Genomic DNA, 21,951 nt, shown 5'->3' with positions numbered 1-21,951 from the left:
TGAGCTGTTTCCCTTGTGAACAAAGACTTATTATTATTTTTATTAAGACAATGCTATATTTATTTCAATAATATATTGGTAAATGAATCATGCTTGTATCTTGGAACTGAAATCTCATCCGTTAAAATTGTGAAACCCAAGTTGTAGTTTCCAAGAACTCTGGGTCTGTGCGTTATTTAAATCGCACTGATTATAACCGATCTAATCACTTTGTTGTTGCGAAGATTTTGATTTTTATTCGACTTATGCGGTCTGAAGGTATAAATAGCAGTACCAGGTGCGACAATTGGAACAATCGAAAAAATAGCTTCAACTATGAAATTGTGCTTCCTAGTGCTAGGCTGCGTGATAGCAGGTAAAGACTTTGCACTTTGAAAGAATGCCATACTTGACCGTGAATTGTATATAGCTAGCGCCTGGCCTGTTGATCAACATTCGGTACGAGTCCACGGCATTAATGGATGGTATGTCCCTCAAAAGGAGGGTGGCCTAAGATGGGTTGGCAAAACAGAGGCGGAGAGGCAATTGGAATACTACGAGACTCAGGAGGCTTTAAACGGTCGTCTGTTCAGCAACTCGGTTAATTTTTATCTGTACACACTGAACAATCCCAGCACTGGACAGCAGATTAAGACCACCAAGGCTTCTATTGATGCCTCATTCTTTAATCCAAGTAACCCAACGAGGTAAGGTTCTTAAAGACATACATATTTTGATTATAATACTAACTAATGTTATTGCAGGATCACCATTCACGGCTGGAACTCAAACTACAGAGATGGTGTGAACACCAGGGTTGCCGATGCCTGGTTCCAGTATGGCGACTACAACATGATTGCCGTGGACTGGTCGCGTGGTCGTTCTTTGGAGTACGCCACCTCGGTCTCTGGAGCCCCGGGAGCTGGAAAGAAAATCGCCGCCCTTGTGGATTTCCTGGTTGAGGAATACGGCATGCGATTGGACACACTGGAAGTGGTTGGCTTCAGTTTGGGTGCCCATGTGGCTGGACACACTGCCAAACAGGTGACCACCGGCAGGGTGGGCAAGGTTGTGGGATTGGACCCGGCCTCCCCCTTCATCAGCTACTCCAAGACTGAAAAGCGTCTGTCGAGCGATGATGCCGAATATGTGGAGTCCATCCAGACAAATGGTGCCATCTTGGGCTTCACTCAGCCAATTGGCAAGGCTGCCTTCTTCATGAACGGAGGTAGGTCCCAGCCCGGTTGTGGAATCGATATCACCGGCAGTTGTTCGCACACCAGAGCTGTTCTGTACTACGTGGAGGCACTCCTGTGGAACAATTTCCCTTCGAAGAAGTGCGAGACCTACCAGGATGCCAACAAGAACGCCTGTGGCGATACATACAGCTCTATCTTGATGGGTGCCGTAGTAAACGCGATTGTGGCTGAGGGTATCTTCTATGTCCCAGTAAACAAGCAATCTCCATATGGCTATGGAGAAATAAATAATGGTGGCGAAGAAACGACTGCTCCTCCTGCGGTTACCACTACCGAGCAGTCCTCTACAGGCGCTCCAGAGGACTCAACAACCGAAGAACCTGAAGAGGTATCTACAACACCCAAAAAACCTGAAGAGCCATCTACGCCTAAAGAACCCGAGGAGTCAACTACAGCTGACCCAGAAGAGTCAACAACCGACGAACCCGAAGAAGTCTCTACAACAACCAGAAAGCCTGAAGAACCATCTACAACTGTAGAACCCGAAGAGTCGACTACAGCAGCTCCGCAGGACTCAACAACCGAAGAACCTGAAGAAGTATCTACAACACCCAAAAAGCCTGAAGAAACATCTACGACTGAAGAACCCGAGGAGTCGACTGCAGTCGCTCCAGAGGACTTAACAACCGAAGAACCTGAAGAGGTATCTACTACACCAAAAAAACCTGATGAGCCATCTACAACTGAAGAACCCGAGGAGACGACTACTGCTGATCCAGAGGAGTCGACAACCGAAGAACCTGAAGAAGTCTCTACAACAACCAAAAAGCCTGAAGAGCCATCTACAACTGTAGAACCCGAGGAGTCGACTACAGCCGCTCCAGAGGAATCTACAACCGAAAAACCTGAAGAGGTATCTACTACACCCAAAAAACCTGATGAGCCATCTACAACTGAAGAACCCGAGGAGTCGACTACAGCCGCTCCAGAGGAATCTACAACCGAAGAAACTGAAGAAGTCTCTACAACAACCAGAAAGCCTGAAGAGCCATCTACAACTGTAGAACCCGAGGAGTCGACTACAGCCGCTCCAGAGGACTCAACAACCGAAGAACCTGAAGAAGTCTCTACAACAACCAGAAAGCCTGAAGAGCCATCTACAACTGTAGAACCCGAGGAGTCGACTACAGCCGCTCCAGAGGAATCTACAACCGAAGAACCTGAAGAGGTTTCTACCACACCCAATAAACCAGAAGAGCCATTGACAACTGACGAACCCGAGGAGTCGACTACAGCCGCTCCAGAGGACTCAACAACCGAAGAACCTGAAGAAGTCTCTACAACAACCAGAAAGCCTGAAGAGCCATCTACAACTGTAGAACCCGAGGAGTCGACAACCGAAGAACCCGAAGAGGTCTCTACGACTACCAAAAAATCTGAGGAAGAAACTACCGCAGCACCAGAAGAGTCGACTACTCCTGCACCAGAAGATGGAAACTCAAAAACCGATGAACCAGAGGATATTTCCACCACTGCCGCTCCTGAGGATCCTACAACAACCGCTATTCCCACCGAGCGACCTTCAACAACTGCAGTTCCGGAAGATCCCACCACCACCGTGGCTCCGGAAATTCCACCAACAAACTCACCTACAGATGACAATACTGTTCCTGGGGGCACCAAGAACATATTCATTTTCAACGTCTTTTTAGTGAATGTTAAAATCGATAATCATTAAACAAGACGAATTTTGTTAAAAGCCGGTCCGCTGGGCCTACAAATTTTGCTATAAAACCAAAGCAATGTCCCATTTCTACTAATCGCTCAAAAAAGAGCAGTATGTGGCAGCGAGTGGGGTATATTTTAATTAAGGTTAAGGCGTCATTCTTTGGGTCCGAATCTATTGTCGCAATAGTAATGAATCAGGGAAAAGCATTGACGGAACTTCCGGGGTAGTTCACATTTAATAGTGACAATGATAGCTAAATCCATGTTATAATTCTTATTATCAATCTATTATCTGATAAAGATTGAGACAGAGAACATGCTGACTAGTACAAAAGTTTTCTTATCGCATTACCACCAGTCACTGCTGTTTTCGATGACGGCAATAAAAAACTTTCCGAAAAGTCCCAGCTACCAAATGGCTACTTACCAATTAATTTGATTTATTAATTTGGAACTTATCGTATGAGCTTATTTATTATTCATGCCAATTTATTCGTCTATAATATGAGTATAATTTTCCGGATGTATTTTTTAGAAAAAGCGCCATTATTATACCCGTTACTCGTAGAGTAAAAGGGTATATTGTATTCGTGCAAAAGTATGTAACAGCTAGAAGGAAGCGTTTCCGACCCTATAAAGTATATATATTCTTGATCAGGATCACTAGCCGAGTCGATCTAGCCATGTCCGTCTGTCCGTCTGTCGTCCGTCTGTCTGTCCGTCTGTCTGTCTGTCTGTGTCTGTCTGTCTGTCCGTAGAACGCGAGATCTCGGAAACTATAAGACTAGAAGATTGGCATTTGCATGTAGATTTTAGAAGTTCCTATGCAGCGCAAGTTTGTTTCAAAATGGTGCCACGCCTCCTTTAACGCCCACAATCGCTTATATACGATTTTAAAACTTTAAATATTTCGGAAAAGTAAAAATGCAGTTTTATTGTGTTTATCAATACCTATCGAAATGTAGAAGAAATTTTTCAAATCGGACCATTCGTTAAAAAGTTATGCGTGATCAAAGTTTCTATCTCCATCTCCCTCGCACTCCCTTTACCTGAGTAACGGGTATCTGATAGTCGGGGCAACCGACTATAGCGTTCTCTCTTGTTTTTATCGTCTTCTTTTCCAAGGGTTTTGCTTTCAGGTTTACTAGTTGTCATCTTATCACCTAGGAGCAATTCCAGAACATTATTGCTAGATTGAAAGTCGACTTTACTTATGTTGAGAGTAATACTCGTAGTATTTCAATCCTGTATTTACGCACACTTCATAAACGTCAACAATGCAATCTCTTTGGGGCACGCTAAAATAACTTCCAGAAGGACACTTCAAGTTTTGGACCTCACCTCGAATGCATTGTCTGTAGCCAGCACAATCCTGGGGATCTTCTTCGCGAAGTCCTTCCACACAATCTTCGATATTAGTGACACAAATACCCCTCCTATCCACCAAACAGGCCTTCAGTTGGGGCTCGTAGTAGGCACCACTGGGACACAGTCTTTCCTTTAGTACTCCATCTATGCATTTCATGTACCCTGCACAATTATTGGGGTTTAGTTTTAGCTGTCCTTCTCGGCATTTTGGAAGTGACTCAATGCACAATCCATTGACGTCCAATACGCAGGTTTTATCGGATAGGAATATCTGCTGATCAGAATCACTAGATTGCAAATCGGTAAAACTGTTCTCTTCTGTCTTGACACACACTTTATATTCATCAACAAGGCAATCCCTCTCGGCCACATTGAAGTAACTTCCGCTGGGACATCTGCGACTTTGAACCTGACTTTCAATGCACTGTCTGTATCCAGCGCAGTCCTGTGGATCTTGTTCGCGAACTCCTTCAATACAAAATTTAATATTAGTGATACACATAGCACTACTATCCACAAAACAGGCTTTCAAATTGGAATCGAAGTAAAAGCCACTAGGACACAATTGCTCCTTTAGTGTTCCATTTATGCATTTAAGGTAACCTGCACAGTTATTGGGATCCAATTTCTGCTGTCCTTCTGTGCACTTTGCAAGTGGGTCGAAAGTGGGCAGCTGCAGAAAAGGAACAGTTGTCGGCAAATGGCCGACAGTACTCTGCGCATATTTTATAATATCCGTGTATTGATTTAATTTAGGAACAATACCATCCGTAAATTGATGTAAATCAGTGCTTTCGGTGGATTGTTCTAGTTTAGCAACAGTGCTCTCCGTATATTGATACAAATCTGCAGTAGTGCTATCGGTGAATTGATTGAATTCAGCAACAGTACTGTCCGTATATTGATCCTGATCTGCAACAGTGCTTTCAGTGTATTGACTTGATTCAGCAACAGTGCTCTCCGTATATTGATACAAATCTGCAAAAATGCTTTCGGTGTATTGACTTAATGCAGCAAAAGTGCTCTCGGTATATTGATATAAATCTGCAGTAGTGCTTTCGGTGAATTGACTTAAATCCGCAACAGTACTCTCCGTATATTGGAAAAGATCTACAACAGTGCTTTCAGTATATAGACTCGATTCAGCAACAGTGCTCTCCGTATATTGAAGCAAATCTGGACCAATGCTTTCAGTGTATTGACTTAATTCTGCAACAGTACTCTCCGTATATCGAAAAAGATCTACAACAGTGCTTTCAGTGTATGGACTCAATTCAGCCACAGTGCTCTCCGTATATTGATATAAATCTGCAGTAGTGCTTTCGGTGAATTTATTGAATTCAGCAACAGTACTTTCCGTATATTGATCCGGATGTGCAACAGTGCTTTCAGTGTATTGATTCGATTCAGCAACAGTGCTCTCTGTATATTGATGCAAATCTGCCCCAATGTTTTCAGTGTATTGACTTAAATCCGCAACAGTACTCTCCGTATATTGGAAAAGATCTAAAACAGTGCTTTCAGTATATTGACTCAATTCAGCAACAGTGCTCTCGGTAAATTGATATAAATCTGCAGTAGTGCTTTCGGTGAATTGAGTTAACTCGGTAACAATACTCTCCGTATATTCATCCTGATCTGCAACAATGCTTTCAGTGTATTGACTTAGGTCTGCAACAGTACTCTCCGTGAATTTTAGCAAATCCTTAATAGAACTTTCCGTGTATTGAGTTATTTCAGCCACAGTACTCTCTGTATATTGATCCTGATCTGCAACAGTGTTTTTAGTGTATTGACTCAATTCAGCAACAGTACTCTCCGAATATTGATGTAAATCTGAAACAGAACTTTCCGTGTATTGATTTGGTTCGGTCACAGTACTCTCAGAGTTCTGATGGAAATCGGAAATTGTACTTCCGGTATTCTGATGGAAATCACCAACAGAACTCTCCTTATATTCATGTTGTACTTCAATCTTGTGTTGTACCGCTTCCGACTTCCTACACACTTCACCAGCATCAATGAGGCAATCTTGTTGAGTCACATTGAAGTATCTCCCAGGATCGCACTTCATATATTCAACCTTACCTCGTATGCATTGCGTGTACCCAGAGCGATCCCGGGGATCTTTTTCTCGAAATCCTTCAAAACAAAGTTTGATGTTAGTGACACAAGCACCATCACTGTCGGGCAAACATGCTTCCAGTTTGAAATCATAATAAGTGCCACTGGGACACTGCTCCTCCACGAGTTCACCACCGATGCACTTAAGGTATCCTGCACAGTTTTTGGGATCCAAATAAACCTGTTCTTCTGTGCATCTTACCGGTGCCCCAACACAAACGCCATTCCCATCGACAACACAGCTTTTCAAAGTGGATTCAAAATAACTACCATTGGGACAACTTTTAGTTTCCAGTTTTCCGTTTTGACAGGTAAGATAACCAGCGCAGTTATTAGGAGCTACTTGAACCTCTCCTTCACTGCAATGATTCGAGGAAGTCGAACAGACGCCTTTCTCATCCACTTGGCAGAGTTTGAAAATGGCTTCAAAGTAGCTTCCACTGGGACACTTTTTCTTTACAAGGGCGCCTCTTGCACACTCAAGATAGCCGGCGCAGTCCTTGGAGTCCTCTGTTCTTTCTCCTTCCTTACATATTTCTCTTTGGGGAGTGCACACTGCTCTTCTATCCAGGCGGCAGCTTTTTGATATAATATTAAAATAACTTCCAAGAGGACACTTTTCTTTTACCAGATTTCCACGTAAACAAATCATGTATGCAGCGCAATCATTGAAATCTACGAAAAGATCTCCCTCAAAACATTTTCTTGTTGAAGTAGGGCAGATTTCAAACTCATCCACCACACAAACCTCATTATTGGCCTCAAAATAACTTCCATTGGGGCAATTTATGTGCACTGCTTCATCATCGAGGCACTGAAAATAGCTGGCACAATCATCGATGTCGGCTGCGACTAAGCCCTCGGTACATTTCACGGAATCCTTAATGACGGATGCTGAAGATGTACGCATCAAGCATATCAATGCCCACATAGAACACACTGAGCCAGGGAAAAATCCATTAGTTTTTTTGATTTATTCTTTTTGGGGTAAATTTTTCTCACCGTAGTATATCATCCGCATCGGTTCCAACTTCACGTTCTTAAATTTTTTCAATGAGAGGCGTTCCATGAAGTTTAAGCTTTTATACTGCAGCTCCATTAGCACTTTTGTAAATACTGATAAGTTAGAGTGATGACCTTATCTTAAAGATGGTACTTATGTCCCTTTATAAGTGGCAAATAGAAAATGTGTGAGAAAATGTTTTGACAAATGACTCAGCCACGAAAATATTTATAAAAGGCTAAATAATCGCCATCCAATAATAATGTAACAATGTAAGCTTGAAGGACCCAAGAGACAACTGACTTAGACCTTTAAAGTTGTCTTTTGGGTCCTTTCTGTTTGCATGGCTATTTTATTATTTGATGGCGATATCTTAAATAACCAAAATTTTTTCATACTAAAAACGCAATTTTCAGTTTGATGAATGACAATACCCGGAATGTGTAAAGCACGGTTGGAATCACACTTGTTGTCAACTTATTTGCATATTTTTTTATCCACTACTTGTTCGATTTCAGGTTTTCTCTTGAATTTCCAATAACGGCAACTAAGAAATTAACATACGACAGGAACCCAGCGGCGCCTTTTTGCCATTGATTTTCTCTAGATTTATTTGATTACTTGCAGAAAACATTTTAAAAATTCATTAATGGCAGTCGGGGTTTCGACCAAACTATCAACAATCGCCCTCTAAATATTCCGTTTGTTGTTCAAAAGGGAATCATTTCTTAGATGCCCTTTTTTGTAGAGATTTTCAATCACGCGTTCTCGAGCTTTTTTGGAGGTTCGTTTCCCAAATGACCTAAAGGTATGATGACACGAGTCCTTGGGAAATTGTGAAAACGAGCTGAATGTGGACAACTGTGTCAACTAAAAAGTGTCAACAATTGTCGCAGCTTAGGGAGTTGAACCTCGTTCTTGCTGGTTTGTTTTTCTTTGCCAATCTGCGTTGCAAGATTCTTAAAAAAAGGACATTTCAGTCAAAGTAAATTGAAATGCCAATGTCCTATTCTACACAGCGAAAGTTTTTAATGTTAGTTCTGACAAATAATTTAAGATAATTTTTAAGGAACCCTAAACTTTTTGATTGTAATACTTTTAGATTTTTCTCTTTGTGCATTTTCGCATTCAAAGTGCACAAAGGCAGCCCGCGAAGCCATTTGCTCGGCTCACTTGTCTTTCATAATCAAGGCCCCATTTCTATCTACAACAGCTGTAATAATTCACAGGCCAATGTCAAAGGATTATGTTGCCGTCGCATAAAAAAATTGGTTTAGGCTTGGCTGGACTTCTATTAAAACAAGAGAGAACGCTATAGTCGGGGCCCACTATCAGATAGTTACTCAGGTAAAGGAGTGGAGGGAGATGGAGATAGAAACTTTGATCACCATAACTTTTAACGAATGGTCCGATTTGAAACATTTCTTCACATTTCGATATGTATTGATAAACACAATAAAACTGCATTTTACTTTCCGAAATATTTAAATTTTTAAAATCGTATATAAGCGATTGTGGGCGTTAAAGGGGCGGGCACCATTTTGAAACAAACTTGCGCTGCGAGGAACTTCAAAATCTACATGCAAAATGCCAATCTTCTAGCTTTTATAGTTTCCGAGATCTCAGCGTTCATACGACAGACAGACAGACGGACAGACAGACGGACAGACGGACAGACGGACATGGCTAGATCGACTCCGCTAGTGATCCTGATCAAGAATATATATACTTTATAGGGTCGGAAACGCTTCCTTCTAGCTGTTACATACTTTTGCACGAATACAATATACCCTTTTACTCTACGAGTAACGGGTATAATTAAACATAGTGCAAACCTGGCTCCGCTTCCCATTTCGCTTTATGACAAAATGCCTAATTCACAATAAAATCCAAATTTGGTTGACTTATTTTTATTTGACAAAGGTTCTTCGGGAAAAAGGGTGGAAAAGCGATTGCTTTCCACATGTACGTTTTCTATATCTCACTTTTTCGCCTTCCAGTAATGGTAAAATGGAAAAAAGAAAATTTGAATTCCAGAAATCACGCTTGAAATTCTTTTAAAAATATTTAAAGCATATTGTTATAATTTAACAGGTCCTAAGTAACTGTATTTCTATTTAAATTCTTGACACAAATTAAATTAAATTCACATACGACCTGTTGTTTCCCAGCCTGCATCAGTATTTGCTTCAACACTATTTATAAGAGCATTTGCATATATTTCGAAGCTGTCTGTAAGATAAGCCCGCTTGGTAAGACAGGAATGCCGTAAAATTCTTGAAATTGAAAAGGCAATATTACAACGAGAGCCACTCTCTCCACAAATTTCTGAATGACTTAAAACTTTTTTGGGGGCAAACAAAACACATGGTTAGGCAAAGAGCTAAGTTCGAGGTAAACAATTTTTAATATTGCGCTCGGCTAGCATCAATCTCAATGCATCTTGCAGATTGTTTTGGGTTTTATTGCAAAAGCCGTTTGAGATGAGCACTAACTTAATCTCGCCCTCCTGCCTCTCCAAAATCAAATTTTATAAACACTACTTTTTTGTACCTTCAGTCAGTCAACTGTTTGAAACTTTCGCACAGGTGTTTTTTTGTGTTTTAAAAGTAAACAAATTCAATTTGTTGCCGTCATATCATTTCTCTTGCTATACAAGTATACATGTTCGCAACATTCTTGACAGCATTCTAAGTGCTTTAAAGACGCATTTAAGTCCTGGTAAAAACAAAAATAACTCCACAGAAAATTTACATCGATGTGTCGAATTATTTGCTTTGCCATCTTACTTAATTTTGTTCAATTTACTGTTTTAAAAAGTAAAAAAAAAACAAAACCTATTTATTCAAGAATTACTATAAAAAGTTGCATTTTGTTTTGTTTTGTCGCAATGTTAAACATGAACCTGAGAAATTTAATCAGTGGACATATGTCGTGTGATAACAAGATATCGGAAACGAATAAATATTTGGCAAAGGAGTTGTTTATGTTTGTTCTTTTTCCAACATGTCCGATTCGCCACAAGCTAGTTTATTTACAAAATAAACTGTCAATGGCTGTTATCAGTTTAATGATGCAAAATTGGCATATAGGTGAATAAAACTATAAAAATTAAGCTTTTATTGAAATATTGACTGACATATTATTTGTACTGTAAAAGCAAAATTAAATTTACACACATTTTCAAATCGCAACTTTAATTTTCACCGTTTGCCAGTTTAAGAAAAATCTTGGTGATTTAAATTTAAAATTCATTTTCCTGCTGTAAAACTACAAACTGTAAAAAATCATAAATGCGTAACAAGTGGGGACGGTCAATTGTAAATTCGTGTCCGAAACTCTCTCTCAAAAAAACGAATGTGAACGGATGTCTGGAATTGAATTTATTATTATTTATGATGCTCATGGACATGACGTGCCGCCTCCGCCGTTTGGTTGAGTATATTAATACAACCAAAGTGTTCGCTGTATTAATATTGATTTTGGCGGATCCCTCCGATCAGCCGGGACATATGCAAATGCCACAAAGCGGGAAGTGTTGGTTGTATCAATAAACCAGAGTCAGTAACATGTAGACAAGGCAAACAGATAATAGCTAGTCAAAAGCGGCAATAAATCTGTGTACAACGCCCGACACGCGTCGACATTAAACCGACACATAAACCGACACAAGAGTGTCGATGCAGTAAAGAGACTTAAACAAGTAGAGGCCCAAAGCAATTTTTCTGCCTTAGTCCAATGGAGGCCAATTAAACATGAAAAGTCTGTAGGAGCGTTACAATGCGGACATTGCAAATTAATAATAAAATATGCGTTCACTTGAATAAAATAATTCTCACAAGAAGCAAGCTTTTGTAAGCACCAAGGCGTAAAGGCTACTCCATTTCGGTAGAATGCTGCAAATTTATAATTAACCAGACTACGTTTTGTTGTCCATTGTTATCGAAAAGCAAATTATTAAAAAACTTATGGGATAAGACCGGCTTAAGTCCGTTTGCTGCAATATTTACACAGACAGCAGCGACAACGTTGCGTATGCTTTATATTTTTTACGTACAACTGCTGCTACAGCACAAGAAAATACTGATTTATTATATTTCCGGTAAAGGCTAAGGGTAATGTAATATACAAATTTATGATACAATTTTATTTCCTCACATTTTTAAAGGACATTCAAGCAACAACTTTGTTTTGCAAAACAGTTGAAGTAAAAATAACAACCACCAAATTATTGTATATTCTAGTTTTAACAAATTACATTATTTTCTTTTAATTAGATCTTTAAAGTGGAAACTGCTTATACAGGTTTATATTTTCAATGATATATTTTCTCAGATTTTAACTAAAGGATACTTAGACATATTTTCTAGTAATTCGCAAATGAAAAAATCTCTAAAAAAAATGGATAATCCGTTCTGCATCATCTTAATTTAAAAGTGTTGACTGTGCAGGCAATAAAAAGCGTTTAATGCTTTTCGAAAATGCATTTAAGTATTGAATGTATGTCGCTCGTGTCCTGGACGCATGGAAACCTAATTTGACACATCAGACAGGTGTTTTGTCCATGATTTCTGGTCATGTGCCCCGAGCTAATCCCACCTAGAACCAAACGACCGACCAGATGTGTGAAACTCAGCTAAATGCTAACGAGCGGAAACAACAGATGCCGGCGGAAAGGCCAAGCTGATTAGCAGGTAAATAAAGCTCATTACAACTGTAAGATAAGCCCGCTTGGTAAGACAGGAATGCCGTAAAATTCTTGAAATTGAAAAGGCAATATTACAACGAGAGCCAATCTTTCCACAAATTTCTGAATGACTTAAAACTTTTTTGGGGTCAAACAAAACTCTTGGTTAGGCAGAGAGCACACTTCGAGGTAAAGAATTTAATATTGCGCTCGGCTGGCATCAATCTCAATGCATCTTGCAGATTGTTTTTGGTATTATTGCCAAAGCCGTTTGAGATGAGCACTAACTTAATCTCGCCCTCCTGCCTCTCCAAAATCAAATTTTATAAACACTACTTTTTTGTACCTTCAGTCAGTCAACTGTTTGAAACTTTCGCCCAGGTGTTTTTTTGTGTTTTAAAAGTAAACAAACTCAATTTGTTGCCGTCATATCGTTTTTTTTGTTATACAAGTATACATGTTCGCAACATTCTTGACAGCATTCTAAGTGCTTTAAAGACGCATTTAAGTCCTGGTAAAAACAAAAATAACTCCACAGAAAATTTACATCGATGTGTCGAATTATTTGCTTTGCCATCTTACTTAATTTTGTTCAATTTACTGTTTTGAAAAGTAAAAAAAAAACAAAACCTATTTTTTCAAGAATTACTATAAAAGTTGAGAGTTATTTGTTTTGTGTTGTCGCAATGTTAAACATGTACCTGAGAAATTAAATCAGTTGACATATGTCGTGTGATAACAAGATATCGGAAACGAATAAATATTTGACAAAGGAGTTGTTTATGTTGATGCTTTTTCCAACATGTCCGATTCGCAACAAAATAAACTGTCAGTGGCTGTTATCAGTTTATTGATGCAGAATTGTTGGACAAACAATTGGCATTTAGGAGAATAAAACTATAATAATTAATATTGACTGACATATTATTTGCAAATTTCTGCGGTTAAGGCAAAATTAAGTTTGCACACATTTTCAAATCGCCAAAGATTTATTTGTCACCTTTAATTTTCACCGTTTACCAGTTTAAGAAAAATCTCGGTGATTCAAATTTAAAAATTCATTTTCCTGCTGCAAAACTGCAAGCTGTAAAAAATTCATAAAGGCGTAACAAGTGGGGGCGGTCAATTGTGAATTCGTGTCCGAAACTCTCTTTAAAAAAAACGAACGACTCCACAGCTCAACATCAAGGAGGACATCGACTGCTACGCCGATGCCCTGGAGTCTGTACTCGTCGCAGCAGCCAAAGTCTCAACACCGCAAGGGAGGGATGGGCACACACACCAACACAAGACTAACCATGAAATCGAACAGCTTGTTCTGGAGAAAAGACGTTTGAGACTTACTTGGCAAACCAGCAGATCGCCATCCCCAAAACAAAGTCTTAAAGAAGCTGGTCGCAGACTTACCAGGGCTCTAAGGCAAGAAGAAGAAAAAGCACAACGCCAGTACATTGAGAAACTTTCACCCACCAGCACTAAGCATCCCTTGTGGAGGGCCCACCCAAAACTAAGTGCGCCGGCCGAAACAGTAATCCCCATAAGAGACTCTTCAGGCAGCTGGGCCAGAAGCGACAAAGACAGAGCTTGTACATTTGCTTTACACCTTCGAAATGTTTTTCAGCCAAACCCTGCAACTAATTCATTCGCACTACCGTCGCCGTCAATTCGAATTGAATCTGAGACGGAGCCAATTCTGTTTCAACCAAATGAAATTGCAAAAGTAATCAGCGAGCAATTGAAACCAAAAAAAGGCCCCAGGCGGTGATCAAATAACTCCCAAAATGTTAATCGAACTTCCAAACTGTGCAGTTGAGGTTATTTGTAAACTCTTCAACGGGATTACACGACTTGGCTATTTCCCAAAAAAATGGAAAAAATCGGTAATCATAATGATCCCAAAGCCAGGGAAAGATCACACAATACCAGCTTCGTATAGACCGATAAGTTTACTCTCGTGTCTGTCAAAACTGCTCGAAAAATGCCTTCTGACGCGCATCATTCCATATCTGAAAGAGCACAACGTTATTCCAGCACATCAATTTGGCTTTCGAGAAAGCCATGGAACAATAGAGCAAGTCAACAGATTAACAACAGAAATAAGGACTGCATTCGAGCTTCGGGAATACTGCAGTGCGGTATTCCTTGACGTTGCACAGGCTTTCGACCGAGTCTGGCTTGATGGCCTTATCCATAAAATCAGAACGATCCTGCCAGGAAACACTCACAGGATTCTGGAATCGTACCTTTACAACAGAGCCTTCGCCGTGAGATGCAACACCACAACATCCGATGACTACGCTATAGAGGCTGGAGTTCCCCAAGGTAGCGCCCTTGGTCCAACTCTATTTCTCCTCTACACCGCAGATATTCCCACGAACGAGCGGCTAACTACTTCTACATTCGCAGACGATACCGCGATCATAAGTCGGTCCAAATGCCCAACTCAAGCAACAGCACTACTAGCTGATCATCTCGTTGTAGTGGAGAGGTGGTTATCAGACTGGCGTATAAAAATAAATGCGCAAAAGTGTAAACACATAACGTTTACTCTTAACAGACAAACGTGTCCCCCGCTAACCCTGAATAACACGCCACTTCCACAAGCTGACGATGTAACGTACCTTGGCATCCACCTAGACAGGAGACTTACATGGCGGAGACATATCGAAGCTAAGAAAATTCACCTAAAACTAAAATCAAACAGTCTCCATTGGCTTTTAAGCGCGCTCCCCCCTCTGCCTGGACTTCAAGGTCCTGCTCTACAATTCAACGCTTAAGCCAGTCTGGACCTACGGCTCCCAATTGTGGGGAAACGCGAGCAGCAGCAACATCGACATTATTCAGCGAGCACAATCAAAAATCCTGAGAACTATCACTGGGGCACCTTGGTATGTTCGGAACGACAACATCCACAGAGATCTTGGCATTCTACCCGTAAAAGATGAAATATCAAAACAAAAAGCGTCCTACCACACCAAGCTAACTTCTCATCCAAACCAGCTCGCCAGGGGCCTAGCCAGGGCTTCCATCCGGACCCGATTGCAACGCAATGACCTTCCAGCTCAGCAATAGTCATTAGAGCCCCTAAATTTTCGCGCCAGTCACCTTGACTGTCAGATAGCTTTTTAATTTAAGATTCTATATACTTATTGTTAGTCTCAATTCAGAGAAGATCCAATAAATAATATGCAAATGTTAAAAAAAAAAAAAAAAAAAACGAATGTGAACGGATGTCTGGAATTGAATTTATTATTATTTATGATGCTCATGGACATGACGTGCCGCCTCCGCCGTTTGGTTGAGTATATTAATACAGCCAAAGTGTTCGCTGTATTAATATTGATTGCGGACATTGCAAATTGATAATAAAATATGCGTTCACCTGAAAAAAATAATTCGCACAAGAAGCAAGCTTATGAAGGCACTAAGGCGTAGAAGCCACTCCATTTCGATAGCGTGGTGCATAATTTATACTTAACTAGCCACGTTTTGGTGTCCATTGTCAACAAAAGCAAATTAGTGGTTAACTAAGAGGATAAGACCGGCTAAAGTCCGTTTCCTGCAATATTTACACAGACAGCAGCGACAACGTTGCGTATGCTTTATATTTTATACGTACAACTAAACCTCTACGCTGCTACAGCACAAGAAAATACTGATTTATGATATTTCCGGTAAAGGCTAAGGGTAATGTAATATACAAATTTATGATACAATTTTATTTCCTCACATTTTTAAAGGACATTCAAGCAACAACTTTGTTTTGCAAAACAGTTGAAGTAAAAATAATAACCACAAAATTATTTAGTTTTAACAAAATGCATTATTTTCTTTAAATTAGATCTTTAATATAGAAACTGCTTGTACAGGTTATATTTTTAATGATATATTTTCTAATATCTTAACTAAAAAAAACTTAGAAAGATTTTCTTGGAATTCCCAAAAGAAAAAAAATAACTAAAAAATTGTTAATCCGTTCTGCTCCAACAAAAAGTGTTTAATACTTTTCAAAAATGCATTTAAGTATTGAATCTGTAACGCGCGTGTCCGACCTAATCCCATCTAGAACCAAACGACCGACCAGATGTGTGAAACTCAGCTAAATGCTAACGAGCGGAAACAACAGATGCCGGCGGAAAGGCCAAGCTAATTAACAGGTAAATAAAGCTCATTACAACTCACCTGGCGCTGTGCCGCGGGGTGAACTGGAGCTCTCCAGGGTGGGCCAATCGACACTGGCAATGTCAATGTCACTGCCAGATATAATCACCTGAAACAATGGTCACAGTTTCACTTGCACTCACTCATTTTCCGTATTGCGTACACGCACCGTTGGCCGCGTGGAATAGTCCTCTTTTATAAATTGTTTATTGTTTATTGTTTGCTTTTTAGCTGTTTATTGCCAATCACCAAATTTAATTGAATGCTTTTTTTTATGAGTTTATTAGATAGAATTTTGCAAACGGGGTGAGGAACGCTTGTACAAAGGTGAAGGAGCAAGCCCACCAACGATGCGATTCGAGCGAGCACAAAAAGCGAACTGAATGTGCTGCCTGATTTTTCATCCGACTTTTCAACGGACTGACTGATCAGGCGGCCACGAAACTCGGCCACGAACATCGACCGACATCGGGCGCACTCCTGCTCCTTTGCCGGCGCCAATGCCACCCACATGTTGCCTCATTGGTCTGCGCAAGTACCGGTAACCAAAACCAACTGTTTGATTTGGCGGGAAATCTTGGCAACATGTTGCCGTAGCCACAACCAGCCTTCTAACCATGTTGGCCATTACTATTACGATTATTGGCTGCAGGGCAATGAGGAAAGCCATCAGCATTGGGCCTACCGCAGAAATTAACAAAACGTAACGCAATTAAGCAGGCTGTAAATTCACCAAGGTCAAGTCTTCACACAAGGTCAATTATCATTTTCGACGGACTAATGCCGTCATTAAATCACTGAAACGAGGTGTTCATTATTGTATTTCTCTTAAAATATTAATGGCATGGGGCTTTTTGCCATAGATGAAAGAAAGTACTGAAAGTTGTTTAAATGTATTGACTGTAAAATAAAATAATTTAAAAGGGTATAGAATAAGAGCTGATAACAATTTTTATACTGTTTCAGGCATTTTTAAGTGTTTTTAAAATATTTATAAATATATCAACCAAATAAAAAGTAAAAATTAAAAACCGTCCTCTGAACAAAACTAGTCGTAACTATGAAATGTTTGATCCCCAACATGTTCGTATTTATTTCAACCTCTGTATACTGGCGACTCTGAATTTGTTTACCAAATAAATATAGGTTTAATTTTTTTATAAATTCGAATTTTTATTATCTACATTTTAATTAAACAAAAGTAACAAGTTTTACAAACGAACAAACAACGATATGTGCATGTGTTGGGAAGTGTGGCACGTGTGCATGTGTGAATTGGGAGCAGGGGATTGGGTAGAGGTGCATCCAATGGGCATTAGACTACGACAAACTGGGAAATTGGCTAAGGCATCTCCGTCAGCGTCCGGTGCTTCACTTCAGCTTCTTGAGGAAGAAGCGGTTGGGAGGACCGTAGCTGGTGGCGGGCACATGGGATGGAATGGGGGCCAGACGCTGCTCGGGCTGCTCCTCCACCACGATGGGCGCCATCGAGGGCTCCTCGATGGCCAGGGCGGCGGGAGCGGTGGCAGGGGGCAGGTACTGGTTGGCAGGGGCGGACAAGGTGGTCTGGATCTCCTCCCCGGTGTAGGCAGCTGCGGTGGGTGGGCCATAAACGGATGCGGGAACGGCGGGCTGTTCCAACTCCGGCTCGGGAGCCAAAGTAGTGGGTGGCAGGACATCGGCGACCTCAGCCAAAGGGGCGAAATCCTCGGCGGTGGCCTGACGGGGCTCCATTTCCGCAGGCGGGGGTCCATAGACGGGGGCCTCCTCCTTCTTGGTCTTGTACTTGATGAAGTAGACCTCCGGCTTCGAGGGCTTGGTGGGTGGTGGCGTTGGGATCACGATGTCCTGCTCCTGCTCCGGCTTCTTGTGCAGCACATAGATCAGGGTCTTCTCCTCGTTCTGGGGTGGTGGTGGCACCACTGGCTGACGGATGGCCGGGGCAGATGGCGCCTTGATGAACACGATCTTGTAGTGCTTCTGCTTGGGTCCCTGCTGGTGGTGCACACGCGTCTGGATGGCATCCTCCTCCTCGAAGTCCTTGGGCGGCACATGGACGTAGATGTGCTTGTGTACCTTGGTCTCCTGGGGCGCGTTGTTGTATCCGCTGGCATGCTGCACTCCGGACAGGCGGTGGGCCATGTTGTAGCTGTCATCGTAGGCGTTCAGGGGCTCAGCAGCGGCGGCAGTGGGAGGCACTTGCTCGAGGGGTTCCAGCTGCATTTGGGGTGGCAGGTAGGTCTGCTGAGGAGCCGCAAAGTTGGCAAAGGACTGCTCCTGGGGCAGAGATTGGTAGATCTGCGGGGCCACGGGGTGAACTGATCACAAGAGGGGGAAGATTTACATAATGGTTTAGAAAAACTCTTTTTAAAATATGAAATCACAGTAGAAAATGTTAGTATTAATACTCTTGGCTGCTAATAATATTTGTCTTTAATTAATATTTGAAAGGGAAAACCAAGTCAGTTTTGGTTGAAAGAAATATAAAATTGCTCATAATATAAATTTAAAACACTTGTAATAAATTAAGACTGAATTGTTGAAAAATAAAATTTACAATTGCAAAAATAAGGAATTAATTTAAATTAATCATTCAAATTAAATATTTAAAGTTGTCAATTTGATATTAGGCTTTAAACAAATCAAAAATATATGATTCCGTCCTTTAAACTATGTTTTGACATATTGTCATATTATTCAGACTGATATGATTTTAATTATCTCAAATTTAGGCGGCAATCCTTAGCTGAGCACTCACCATTTAGTGGCAAAGCCCGCTGGCTCTGCTGCTGGGGTAATCCGTGGTAGGCGTAGGGGGATGGGGGCTCAGGACGAGCCAAAGTGGTGGCCACTAGGGAGGCCACACACACAACGAACAGCGACGAGACACGCATGGCTATTGCTCCTGGTAATAGAAAATCCTTGGCTGCTTAGTAAACCCGTAATCCTTTGGCTCGATTGGATGCTTCGGTGGAGAAGCTCGATGCTCGACTGATGCTGAGTTGGTCGCCGCAGACCGAATTTATATGATTCGATGTCCGGCGCTGAGTGCTCAAAATCTCATTACAAAAGGTAAACGAAAAAATGAATTTAATTAAGCATCAAAAGAGACTCGAAGAGCGGCGTTTAAACTTGGCCAAAAGCGAGGAGATGGCGGCGCAGACCGAAGACACAGATACGGATGCAGAGAGTAGTCTGCGACACGTGTCTTTCGATGGACACAAGCGAGTAATTGGAGCAAACCCGGCAACAAATCCAATCTCCCAGGAGGGGGCAACCCCATAGTCCAAAATCAACGCCCTGGGCCCCCGCCAAATCATCCGAATCGTTTTGTGTAACACTCTCATCCAAGTATCTCATATCTTGTATCTGGTACCTCTCATCTGTGAGATGCAGCAGCCGCAACCTTCGGCCGAGTGCGCCAAGTGTTATTTTCACAATTGGAGCGCTCTTGAATCGCTGGCTCGAAATCGAAAGTGACCCACGATTACACACTCGACCGAGTCCCATTGATGAAGTTCATTCATGTGACTCCTCGACGAACTTGTTTGTCCAGTTTGGACTTCCTCGCAGGCCGGGTCAAGTGATTCCCAGACAAAACAGCCAAGAGATAATCCGTTTTATCACAGGATTAGTTGAGAAACTGCAAAACGGAAAATAACAATGTGAAATAAAGTTAATGTTCAAAGGCCTGAAACTTCAAGTATGCTTTTAAATAATCTTTTCAGTCTGAAGTACTTATATTAACGCAATAGTATCCTTAAGTTCCATCAAAGCCATTCATTAAAATTATAAATTCCACAAATAATAAATGACTATAAATTTCTTAAGTTTGTTTTGAAAGCTTGCAGTCATTGCTCATAATACAATGCATTATTTTAAGGTTTACACTCAACCTATTCTTGGCCCTAACAAATTCCCTCATAAAGTTATTATGAAAAAAAAACAAGTCATCAGACCAAAAGAAACATAATTACGAAGGGCCTTTCAAGGCCAGTTCATAATTTCCCCCAACTGTCAACCGTCGACGGTCAACACTTTCAACACCTACGACAACAATTACGACACAATCGTAACAAAATCAAAATCAATTTTCAAATTGAAGCCAAACATTAACCGTCAAAACGAAATCGAAACAATAAGTAATAAAACAAAACAGCAGCTACCCAAATAAAGTGAATAGCGAGCGGCGTTTAATTGGATTTGGTGCACACAACGAGGGATTGAAAGCAAATAGACCCGCAGTAACTGAAGTAAACTGAATCGAGACACTTGTCCACTTGCTGTCCACACACAGAAACCATTAATCGTAATTGCAGCCGACGCATCTTGACGCAGAAAGGTGGAGAAAAGTCGAGTGCCTGTACGGACACATGTATCTTGTATCTACAAGGCGCGCAAGAAGCTGGGGGGCGTACGTAATGGCAACAAGGTTTTGGTCTTTACGTCACCGATCGAACCGATTGGAAATTGGTGCACTTGGCCACCGATGAAGAAGCCCAACGAGTCAGGCGATGACAGCGGGAGGAAGGGCTCGACTTTAAAAAAGCAGGGATGCAAAGACACTTGCAACTTACATAATAAAAAAAGTATTAACATCATGCTTAACCAATTATTATATAAATTTAAAATACAGCAAACAATCGCATTTAAAAAACAGTGAACTGCTGGGATATTAATAAAGTTGGTAAAGTTACAACGAAAATTACTTTAAATAGGAAAAAAGAATTTTTAGCATAACAATGCAAGTAAGAGACCAAATATAAAATGTTACACCTTTAATAAGTTCCTATTGATATCCAAACCAGAAAACTCTTAATTTTTAAATTTTTGCAAAAATTAATGAAAAAAAATGGCTAACCAAATTATAATTCTAAATCAGCCGATATATATAACTAAGGTCGTCTGCTGTACATAACCATCGGTTTGGCTTAGCTACTATAAGAAATCCGAAATATGGTTTATTGTTTAATGATATAAGCATAAATTCTTTTAGCTAAAGAAGAGAAGCATTAATCGGAAGCGACAACAATTTACTTTATGGCTGATTTATTCGCCTAAATACAACAAATTATATTTTTCCATCCCTGACAAAGAGAAAGAGTGAGAAAGACCAAAAGGAGCCTGCCGCAGATTGTGTCATCGACGAGTCGAAACTCGTGAAAATAAGGTCAACAGTGCAGTAGCACATCCATCCACGAATTATTGATTTGCCCCGATCTCCTGCCCTTCTCCTCTTGGCATTGGCTATGTCTTTTTTTTTTGGTGCCCTTCGCCCGGTTCCATTGACATTGCCGGGGAGGTCCGTCCCTCTTCGGGGGGATTTTCCATTGGGGCTTAAAATAGACGGAGCGGCCGGGGATGCGCCACTTGATTGCCACTTGTTGCACTCAAGTGCCACGAACAGCAAAAGCCATAGAAGAAGCACAACGGCCAACACGAAGGGGCAGAAGCTTTGGGGCTTTGTCATTGAGATGTGAACCCACAAGTCGATTAGTTGGCCAAAAGCAGTGGAGAGGCACATTCCATCGCCGAAGAATGCGTAGGTCATATGGATTTTAACACGGAGTCAGAGAAGTATGGAACCTTGTGGTTAAAGTGGACATAATGATACGGATACTGTAAAATATTTGCCTTACCCAAAATTGGTAAAAATAGAGCCGAATTGCAGCATGATAAGTTATTAATCAAATAAAGAATAT

General features: G+C 40.9%; 3 protein-coding genes across 4 annotated transcripts; 1 reads left to right on the top strand and 2 right to left on the bottom strand.

The window, feature by feature from the left end:
• Positions 1-312: 312 nt before the first annotated feature.
• LOC108052718 (sporozoite surface protein 2) lies at positions 313-2,946 on the top strand. 2 transcript variants are annotated; one of them, XM_044458984.1, is made up of 4 exons: positions 313-355; positions 410-686; positions 744-2,355; positions 2,566-2,946. In XM_044458984.1, exons 1-4 carry the CDS (start codon positions 316-318, stop codon positions 2,914-2,916), a joined length of 2,280 nt encoding a protein of 759 aa, XP_044314919.1. In that variant the 5' UTR covers positions 313-315; the 3' UTR covers positions 2,917-2,946. The 2 variants fall into 2 exon arrangements, with proteins under 2 accessions (XP_044314919.1, XP_016990674.2); XM_017135185.2 differs by having other exon boundaries at positions 744-2,942.
• A 1,072-nt stretch (positions 2,947-4,018) lies between these two features.
• Positions 4,019-7,438, bottom strand: LOC108052717. Its single transcript, XM_017135184.2, has 2 exons — positions 7,401-7,438; positions 4,019-7,337 (listed from the first exon to the last, which is right to left on the bottom strand). The coding sequence occupies exons 1-2, from the start codon at positions 7,417-7,419 to the stop codon at positions 4,114-4,116; spliced, it is 3,243 nt and encodes a 1,080-aa protein (XP_016990673.2). The 5' UTR covers positions 7,420-7,438; the 3' UTR covers positions 4,019-4,113.
• A 10,009-nt stretch (positions 7,439-17,447) lies between these two features.
• Positions 17,448-19,233, bottom strand: LOC108050893 (extensin). Its single transcript, XM_017132800.2, has 2 exons — positions 19,008-19,233; positions 17,448-18,567 (listed from the first exon to the last, which is right to left on the bottom strand). Exons 1-2 carry the CDS (start codon positions 19,141-19,143, stop codon positions 17,621-17,623), a joined length of 1,083 nt encoding a protein of 360 aa, XP_016988289.1. The 5' UTR covers positions 19,144-19,233; the 3' UTR covers positions 17,448-17,620.
• Positions 19,234-21,951: the final 2,718 nt, after the last annotated feature.

This window comes from Drosophila rhopaloa, unplaced genomic scaffold (genome assembly GCF_018152115.1).
Source record: "Drosophila rhopaloa isolate 14029-0021.01 unplaced genomic scaffold, ASM1815211v1 contig_178, whole genome shotgun sequence".
Taxonomy (NCBI): Eukaryota; Metazoa; Arthropoda; class Insecta; order Diptera; family Drosophilidae; genus Drosophila; species Drosophila rhopaloa.
This window is presented reverse-complemented; position numbering and strand designations above follow the sequence as displayed.